General features: G+C 42.9%; 1 protein-coding gene across 1 annotated transcript in view; it reads right to left on the reverse strand.

Annotated features, from left to right (window-relative positions):
• Positions 1–615: 615 nt before the first annotated feature.
• Positions 616–10,228, reverse strand: part of syt7a (synaptotagmin VIIa) — a 92,185-nt gene continuing 82,572 nt past the window's right edge. Inside the window, exons 9-13 of the mRNA XM_079568480.1 lie at positions 7,007–7,306; positions 4,800–4,969; positions 3,945–4,059; positions 1,280–1,479; positions 616–1,187 (exon numbers count right to left, since the gene is read on the reverse strand). Coding sequence (XP_079424606.1) covers positions 1,083–1,187; positions 1,280–1,479; positions 3,945–4,059; positions 4,800–4,969; positions 7,007–7,306 — 890 coding nt within the window. The 3' untranslated portion in view covers positions 616–1,082. The remainder of the gene's footprint in view (positions 1,188–1,279; positions 1,480–3,944; positions 4,060–4,799; positions 4,970–7,006; positions 7,307–10,228) is intronic.

Genomic DNA, 10,228 nt, shown 5'->3' on the forward strand with positions numbered 1-10,228 from the left:
AGCAGATCTGTAAAAGTCTTTCCCAGCATTGGAAAGTTCCGGTAAGTTCAGTTGTATATATATATATTTTTTTCCCCGTAAATAATCTCTATTTTTCGTTTGGAGCTACAGCACAGCACCCACAGCACACAGACGACGGGCAGGGCTCAGAAAAAGGAGCGCGAGGGGAGGGGGCGGGGTCATTAATATTGTGCCAAAGGAGAAAAGGGGTTAGAGTAAAAGAACACAGAGGAGAGGAAAAAGGAGAGAAAGAAATAAAGCAGAGAGGAGAGAGAGGCGGGGGCGGGTGGGGTATGACTTCATCTGACTTCAGCTGGTTTCGACGCGAACTATTGAATGATTGCTTTAAACGACTTCAGCCAAATGGGGAACTGGAATGGACACACTACACTTGAGACAAATGACAAGAACTGAAGTGAGACCTCAAGATGGGGCACGGAAGGTACAAGCTAAAGACAGCATGGAAATGGGGGTACGTTGCCATTTAGTGTCTGAAATGGTCAAAACAATATGCACCCAGCATATTGATGATTCTATGCCTGAAGATGTGCTGATTCTTGTAGCATTTGACTGAAGATTTTGCTTATATTTGAGCTACTTTGTGCCTGGGCAAGTAGTCAGGATTAGTGAAGGGCTTCTAAATATAACCCTATAGTCGAGATTTCAAAAGGCATAAAACAGTTTATCTGATGCCCTCCATAAAACAAATTGGGATGCTCCTGGTGTGAAGAAAATGCACCAAGGGCAACACCGCAATTAAAAGAAGCCAGGGAAGGTGCCAGGGACGTGAACAACTTGCTGAGGACAGACAGACGGACAGACAGTCTGAAACAGGGGGACCATCGGCGAGTAAGTGTAAACTATGGAATGGCGGTCTGTGGGAGAGGAGAGAGAGAGGAAACAGAGGAACAAAACGCAAAGCAAAAGAGAGTTTAAAGGTTTAAGAGAGCAGATGGCTAATTGTACCCGTGTTTCGCAGCCTGGCAGCAAGTCAGTCTTGTGCATAAGGAAGGGAGCGAGAGTTTGGGGTGGGGCTGTGGAGGGGGAGGGCATCCGGAGTGTAAGCTGGGGGGGCAGTGCGATCAGGCCTTGAGAGCGTGCCACTGGGCTACGTTAGTACGCGGCCGAGCGAGCATGTCCTTCCAATGCTTCACCTCCGCCGGCCCGCTCTTCCATGATAGGTAGATCTGCCACAGAGAGGAGGGAGAGACGGGAGTGAGGACAAACCGCGGCTACTGGTGACACGGGCGGGGCCGGGTTTGTGTTTTTTTGGCGTTACCTTGCCGATGACGTCGTTGCGGCTGAGCCTGTCCTTGTCCATGACGGTGATGATGATGGTGGTTTCCCGCAGCACGTGGGCCGGGACGTCGAACGGGAACGACTCGTTAAACACCGGGTTCAGACAGCGCTTCATCGTCACTGTCTTCTTCTTCTCTATCCGCTTGTCCTTGTGCATGAGCCACACTTTCACGTAGGGATCTAAGAGGAGGAAAAAGAGGAAATGGAATAGGAAGGTTTAGGAATTCTATTGACAACAACATTTTCATTTGTAAGTCCAATTAATCGACCAAACTGATACCCGATTTGACTGCAGTTAGAATCAGAACGTAACACCCGATTATCTTGTGTTCAGGGATGTAACGATTCACTCAAGCGCCAATTCATTTCAATTTCAAACTGTCTCAGTAAGTGAACTTTACATTACAAAAAAGTTACAAGACATGAAAACGAACTATGATCATTTTGACATGTGTGCTTGTATATTTTTCCAGCATAAATATTGAAATAATAAAGATTTATATTTATTTACCAAACTTTTTTTTTGCAGTTTGAACATAACACTACCATTTAGAACTAATTTTACAGTGCAGTTTTTTCTCAACCTCTGAAAGCCTCACAGCCTCCTGGTGCAGCCTTTCATAAGGAGGGAAAAGACATGACAGCTCTCTGTAGATATTGGATTATTTGACAAACGGACATGATGAGGATTTCGGCAGAATCAGAGCAGGTCGGTCAGATGTTTGTCAGTTTGGTAAACTTCTGTCATTGTGCGTTAACTTCTGCACTGCTGCTTCCATGCCTCCACGTGCATGTGTTTACTTCATAGACTATAAAAAATAATGGACGTCTTCTGCTCACTCCTCCCCGTTTACCATAATGACCACAGTTGAGGGGGGGAATTCATGGAGGATTTACAGACTCCTCCTCCCCAGCTCTGACGAAGCATGTGCCTAAAAAGGGCATAAGGGCGGGATCTTCACCGTAGACTCGGCCCTTGCGTGACGTGTAGCTTGCACTGCTCCAATGCTAACAGTCCGACCCTCATTAAATTTCAAAAATTCATATTACGAAAACCAGCCCGGTTTCATAAATTGTGAGTAACCCAGCGTTATCTCAGGAGGAATATCTAGCCTAGTCTAGGGTTGAAAAAATTGAAACCAGGCGTTAAAGTTGTTTTTAAGGTGTCTAAACTCCAATGCTTTTCAATGGGGGCCTAGTGGCGATACGGAGGTACTACAGCAATGGCGGAGCAATGGCGGCCCCCAGTGCCGTGGTCATAAAGCAGAGCAGCCAGCGGCCATTGGTTTACTTCGACATCCGCACAGTAAAGTGAAGATATTACTGAGTCTGCGCGGATGTCGAACTACTCCTGGTAGTATTACGTCTTACAATATAGTTCCCTTTTTATCCGCTTAGAAAATCCACATTGTTTAATTTTGTGTAATTATACTTTATCGTGTAACACTTCATATAACCAGATTTAAATAGGGAAAACGTGGAAGAGCTTTGGTAGCTTCTATCTTCACCTCATTTGGAGCTATAGAGGAGAGGAGGAGAGGTACAAAAGAACTCGTCTAAGGTAAGAACATATCTCAGTATGTAACAACGGTGGCCTATTCCTTTAACATCGATTCTTTTATTTATAAACATCGATTCACATTTTAAGCAGTTTAAATCGATTTTCTGTTAATCGTTACGTCCCTACTCCTCTTTCACCCTTAAATTCTATGACTCCTGGGAAGTTCAACACATAATTACAGAATACTATGTTAAAAAACATGCACTCTGCACTTTAGCTATGCATACTCACCACCTGCTCAGTACTTATCACTGTACATCACACCTTACAGGCTTTTTCACTTTTCATATTGACAGCAGAAGCCTAGTGCCTGTTGGTGATCTAAGTATACAGTAGCCACACTGATCATTCTTGATATTTTTACAATATTTTGCACAGTTTGCCTCTAACCCCTGAGCCACTGCTGCCCATGTTGTTCTGATTTCAAAATATGGGCATTATTTATCAAGCTTTCAACTTATACAGAGACATATAGAGAGTATTCTTAATGAGATGTACAAGTATTTACAAAGGAGCATTAACCGCATTAAAAGCACTGAACAGCGCTGAGATAAGGGGGCCCCCGTGAATGGTGACTCGTAGGGTCAGGTTTGCAATTATCCTCCTAATTGTGAAAGTCACGAAAGGCAGCAGGAAGCAGATACCTCCTCTCAGCTCAAGGTCAAGATCTCCCAGAGCTGAGCAAAATACAAATGAGCAGATATTTATGGAAACAAGGCATGGGATTTGTTCTGAAGCATTATCATATTCTGTAATGCTAACAGACACTTTCCTCTTTTCCTCGGCAAAGCCTTCATGGCGAGACCTGTTACTTTCACATAAGTGCTCCCAGACTGAGCTGACAGTCCTTTGGCTTCGAAGAGTCTGCAGATCCTCATAGATATACAAAGAGGCAAAAGGAGGTCGGGGAGGCTGCGCTGATGTGATGTCACCTCTACTATCTACTTAGCTCGCAGCCGAGGAGCCCGACAACTTTGTCCTTTTCACAGACAGGGCAACAATGTTTTGAGAGCACAGTCATTGCAAGTGTGAAGCTGCGAGAGCTCCTTGTCATAAGCGTAAGGCTAAGCGAGCTTGAGTATACCTGAGGTGCCCCCGATGTCCATGGCTTTGAGATTGCGTGCTTTGATGATGTTCACAGTGATGGTGTTGGCAGTGGGGTTATAGCAGAGCGACAACAGCAGGTCACCTCGTCTCCCCTGAGCAACGGACACAGACACAAAGAACAGTGATTCATGCGGCATTTTCATCATCGGGGGGATGTAAAAACTCACTCTTAGTCACGCTCGTATGCCAAATACAGATGGCAACACTGAGCTCATTGCACACAACAGCCACTTGGACAACAGCACTCTCTTCTACAGGACTTTTGTAGATGATAGCCATTCTTTATGAAGATTTTCCAACAACTTCAGCTTTACGGCCAAGTTTTTATTACAGTATATTAAGAATGGTGGAATTCTCAGTCATCCAGGTGGCTGTGATGTTATTGTATTACATTTTTTTTGACCAGATGTCAACGTTTCGCTCATTATCCAGAGCCTCCTCCTGACAGTTTCCAGTGACTGCCTCTGTCTCTTGGCCCCCCTCCACCCATGCCCATGTTGTCTACTTCTGGTGGGCAGGGCAGTCACTGAAAACTGACAAGAGGACGCCCTCTGGATGGAGAGAAAAAACGTTGGCAAAAATGGCAGGTCCTGTTGTCTTGTTTAAACTTCACAAGATTGAATTGCAGTATGTTGTATGATCCTTATTCACATTCTACTTTAGTCCCATTACCCTGTTATTACTGTGCTGTAAAGTCAAGCTCAATCATATTTCTTGGTAAACATGTTCTGTTAAATGTAAGGTACTTCTTTAACTCCACATGTCAAACCAGGTGAAATGATCATCGAGGATGTGATTAAAAGGGAAGTTCACAGAAGGAGTGTGCTCTTACGGCGCCATCACTGCAGGGCTTGAGCTCCTTCCAGAAAGTCTTCATCTGGCCTAGCTCCACCTTGTTCAGGGGGATCGACACCTCACCGATTGGGTCGTTCCGACTGAAGCGGTCGTAGTCCAACACCTGGAGGTACAGAGTCCGCTCCCTCACCTTCTCATATGGGAAGCCTACAGAGAAAGACGGGAGAGTTTAAGCTGCAAGCACTGTTAAACATTTGGACAATGTCAGGTCAGACATTAACCATAGTCAGTCTCTCGCATTTAGACAAAGATCGAGCTGAAGGCATGTACTGACATACATATATTGTTCTCAGCCATTTTTTATTCCAACCCCAGTGTAACAACCGCTGGTGTTAGCAGCCCCCACAGGGCATGTTTTCCATTCAAACTACAAAGAAAATATGCCTCCTTTTTGATCTGGAGCCTCCCCATAATTATCCCATGACCCCCGCGGAGGATCTTAGATCCACTGGTCTATCAAGACATTCATTGGAAATAATGAAAGATTTTTATTTTTGCTTTCGACAGTTGCAGTGTTATTTCAGTCACAAGAGATTTATAGATAAGAGAAATGTGTGAGATGCAACAAATCATTTACTCTGGATAATACACTTTGGCCCTTTGTCTCAAATAGGAACGGAGAAAGAATATTTTCCAGAAGGAAAATATCTGGTCTAAGGTCTGGCTCTAGCCAATGATGTTGGTGAAGGTCAGCGATGGAGAGGCTGAGGTGGCTGATGGCTTTGCTGCTACAGAGAATGTAGGGGTGGCAATGTGACATGGCAGGATGATGGAAGGGAGAGACATCACCTTTATATAAATGACTTAAAGAGGTGGTAGGCTGAGAGAGATTAATACTGTATGATGATTGACTCACAAAAACAAACCGCAGAAAACAACCCTTAAAAACCCATGTAAAGTGTCTCTGAGTGTCCACAAAAGCGCTGTACAGGTTTGATGTATTGTTATTGTAAGCAGTTTAAACTTGGCTTCTGCTCCACCAGCGAGATATTGTAGTTTGTCGGTGTTCATAATGTGAGCATTTCTAAAATACTAAAACAACAATAAACTGATGAATGTGGCCGGGGTCAGAGGTCACGCAGTAAAATTCAGATCGGCAGCACTTTTCCAAACAACAGAGGGATCATTGTGCTTGTGTCACAAAACCAATACTATTCATTTATCAAGCGTGCGCTTTGTTGTTTGAGCGCTGGCAGCAGCTTGAGCCGTTTTTGGAAATTATTTTAACTTCGGCGTCACTGTGGCACAATGGTCACAATGAAACACATTCAAATCAAACAGGCCACTCTTTTCGGTGGAACTGGCTCGAAATGACAGTGCGGACATTCCCTATTTTCAAGGTTTTCAATCGTTGTATTTTGTTAAAAAAATTATGTGCAAATATTCTGATTAATTTGTATTTTTGGCATGTCTGCTCTACATGGAAAGAGCTTGACAATCTCAAAAAGTTTATGTGGTTTTCTATTGTTAAACTGAAAAACACTTTCTTTTATAACAGACCTCAATTTTTCCCCCCACAGTTTCCAAGAGTAATTTATTCATATTTGAACAAAAACCCTGTAATTATCAATTACTGACTCATGAGTGGGCTTGACATTTGACCACATGCTTGGACTTTCTTGGCCAAACATTAAATTAGACGAGCAACACCTCTTAAAAAGTCTATTCAGTAAATATGCCTAAAAGGCCCCAAGCTCATTAATCAAACACTGGGCTGCAAACTTCATCTAGACTAAAATCTCAACCACATGTAAGGCTGTTTCTGTAGCCGACGCAGAGGTGACTTTGAAGTTCCATCGATCTTGTTATCTCGGCACAAACAATTAACAAAAAGTGGTATTGTCGTCCTTTATCAGCATGTATCGTTTAACACGACACGATAAAGTGTGATAAATGCAACATAAATGTGAAGGGTGAAGTTAGGAAGCTGTGATCAAATGTCAGTCAGAATAAATCATAGGTGTGCTGTTCATTACATTTTGTTCTCCAAGAATATTCCATCACAGAAGAGGTTTTCAATATCGTCGTCTGAGCTGGGTTGACAGAGTCTTCGGACGCTTCTTCTCGCGCTTGTGTTGTCAGACTGGTAGCACACAACCTATCAGCACAATCCATCAACCCAGTCCATCCAGTCGACGATATTTGAAAATCTCTTAGCTTTCCTGAATGCAAGATAACACAAACCTTCGAAGAGGAAAGTTTCATTCCAGTGCGGGTTGAGGTTTTTCCTCTTGACCTTGGTCTCCAGCTTGTGCTTTTTGTCTGGCAGTAGGTAGATTTTGACAAAGGGGTCCGAGGTGCCCGAGAAGTCCTTGGCCGGGAGCTCCTGTCCCCTGAGTAGTTTGACCGTGAGGGTGGTGTTCTGGAAACTGTAGCCTATACTGAACTGGATACGTCCCAGCTTCTCACAGATCGGCCCCTCGCCATCGTCATCCTCCGAGCCCGGAGACAACTGCAAAAGCATTTGAAAGGAATGTGAGGAAAAAACAAGTGGTCAAAGAACTTCATTATTTCAATTAAAGTACAGTTGCTCAGTTAGATGTTTATGGCATGATTTGCTTTAGAAAGTAATCAGCAGCAAATACAAATCATGTTAAAGAAGTGCTGTGAATAGTATCTATGTGGCTTCAAAAATATACAGATTGCGTCTGAGCCACCGGTACGGCAACACAATGGGGACAAACGTTTTCTTCTGTTGCGAGTCTGTGGCATACTGGCATTGACAATACATCTAAACATCACCACCTGCTGTTGTGGAGTGTGCATGATAGGGCTTTTAAGTCGTGCAAAACACAGCCAACTTTCTGCTTTCTACTTTGGAGCCTCTACGGAAACAGTGGAGTAGAAGGCATCACATTTTTCTTTCAAATGTGGTGAAATATAGAAATCTCAACAAAAACGCATCTCAAGTAAAGTACAGATCCTCAAAAGCGCTACTCAAATACAGAACTTAAGTGAGCTTATTATGCTACGGACGAGGAGTGGTTCAAACCAAGGGCAGAGCGGTTAGACCGTGACAGGAGACTTTCACGAGCTTTGAGCATTTTGTCACGCCATACACAAGCCCCTTGCTCAAAGCAATGGGTATGACATTAAGAAGACTGAGAGAGTTTAATTTCCTTACTAATGTTCTTAAGAGGCAGGAGCTCACAGATTAGAGATAGGGCAGCTTTTTGGAGCACAGAGTCGCCCTGGCTTGCACTTTATCACTGCTGGGCACTAAAAGGCCACTATCAGATCCAGGGCAGAGGATGAGTTGGCATGAGCAAAACACAGCAGCTCAAGGTTGGCATTTAGTTGACTCCAACATTTTCTGCTTTTACTCAAGTAATGCATTTGTGTAATCTTTATTCATTCCTTTTTACTAGTGTCTGTGAAAGATGATCTTTATCCCCCTTTGAATAACACTTTGAATAAAGGTTTTGAGACATATTCCTTTCTTCAATAACACACATTAAAAAGCACACTTGATGACAATGGCACTAGTTTTCTATCTGTTAGGCTCATTTAAATGACAAAGTGGAAAGGACTCACTCACTCAAGCAGGTGCCAATATGGGTTTTAAATCTGACAGCAAGACCAAGTGTGAAATATCCCAAATCGAATTTATCCAACACCCCTGAGTCACCTTGGATATGCCACGTCTTGCTTGATTGCTTGGTTGGAGCAGCCTCAATGCTTTTTGTGGCTGAGGTGTTACAAATGCACAGCTGTAAATCATCCTGGCATTTGCATGACCAAGCATCGGTAGCGCTATACTTAAGCTTTGACCTATAGTAAAAAACAAAAACCTATTGGCTGTCGGCCAAGGGAAGGGCAAGTTTCCTTGGTGAAGGATAAAGACCGACGGCCAAACACCACTTTTTACAAATAGCAGGGTTGTGTATCGTATTTGACCTAAAAGGAGAAACAAATGACTGCGTTTCTAGCCATTTTAGAGGATTAAAAGACATTTGATCTCTGATGTGTGTAATAATATTTATCAAAAATCCTCTCGAGGGCCAGAGGTTCAATATAGGAGGGGTTGATGTTGCTGACCCCTAATAGACTGTTTTTCCTTTGCACTCAGTTGTTGAGACACTGTGTAGGCCTGGGCAATATGACAATAAAAAGTAAATTGTGAACGTATCTCCGTTGTAATCTGCCAAGGATTGTTTTTCTACTTTCCCCACACACTCTCCCCATTGGTCAGCCTCCCTCATGCTGCTGAGTGACATGCTGATTTAACCAATCAAAGCATAGCTACCTTTTAAAAGCAATAAACAAAATACTGTGTGTGCACATGGAAAACACACTTTTATGAAGTGCGACAAGAAGAACCTGGAAACTAGATGCACTTCTTGACATTATCTCCACCATTTATTAGTGCTTAGATTTGCCACCTCTATATGTTACATAATAGAATAATTATGGCTAAAACAGCAAAATATCCACTGCTCTGCGATTGTCTGTATGCTAAGAGTTTAATCTGCAAACACTTCCATCTCATAACAGCCATAATAAACTTCAAACATTCACGCCGCGCCCACAATAAGCGTTCCACTCAAGTAACCCCGTTTTATCATTACAGCACAGCATCATCTAAACATTGAGCTGCTGTAACTTCCTCATGGTTAGCAGTGTTTCTTAAGAATGGTTTTAAAATGGGAAACCGACTGTTGACATTTTGTGCTCAGCTTAGTGAAGTTTTAATTAACCACATAAGCAATCTACATATCTGACAGCCTGAAGACAAAAACGAAATAGGATTTACACGTTTTGCTTTTTTTCCGTGTGAATGAGTAAAATGGTGCATTAAAAAGTCACTTCCAGGCCAACAAGTGGGCTGCATTTTTCCTTGAGTAAACAGAAGAGGAGGCAGAGATGTTAACTGCATTGTGGTGTCAACAATTCCATTAGAATCCGATACAAGCCCGATGCCCTTCCTGAAAAAAACTGCAACGTTTGACTTTTGAGGTGATGGCAAATCCTTTGTCTCAGTGAATTTTATCGTGATGTTACATAAACCGTTTCTTTTAGGATACAAGCTGTGTCATGGTTTGGAACTGATGCAAAGAGTGCATTAACCTGTTTTGTTTGTTCACAAACAATGAAAGAGGCAGCACGTACACTTAAAAGAAGAACTAAGTAACTTGTTTACCATAATAAATCCTTTTCGTAGTCCCTCTGGGGTTAATACAAGTGTTAATGGGATGATTGGGGGGTCTTTCATCTCCCCCTGGTGTCTCTGGCCAGAAACCACAGCTTTCCTGCCTCCGAGTCAGAGTCACCAATACACACTAATGGAATCACGAAGCAGAAGCTAACAGGCCAGCGGGCAAAGCTAACTGCAGGCTAGTGCCACTTCAACAGTATTTACAGCCACATTTGAGTGAAATTATCTCCATTATGTAATTGGATGTATAA

Source organism: Gobius niger (genome assembly GCF_951799975.1).
Source record: "Gobius niger genome assembly, chromosome: 12".
Lineage (NCBI taxonomy): Eukaryota > Metazoa > Chordata > Actinopteri > Gobiiformes > Gobiidae > Gobius > Gobius niger.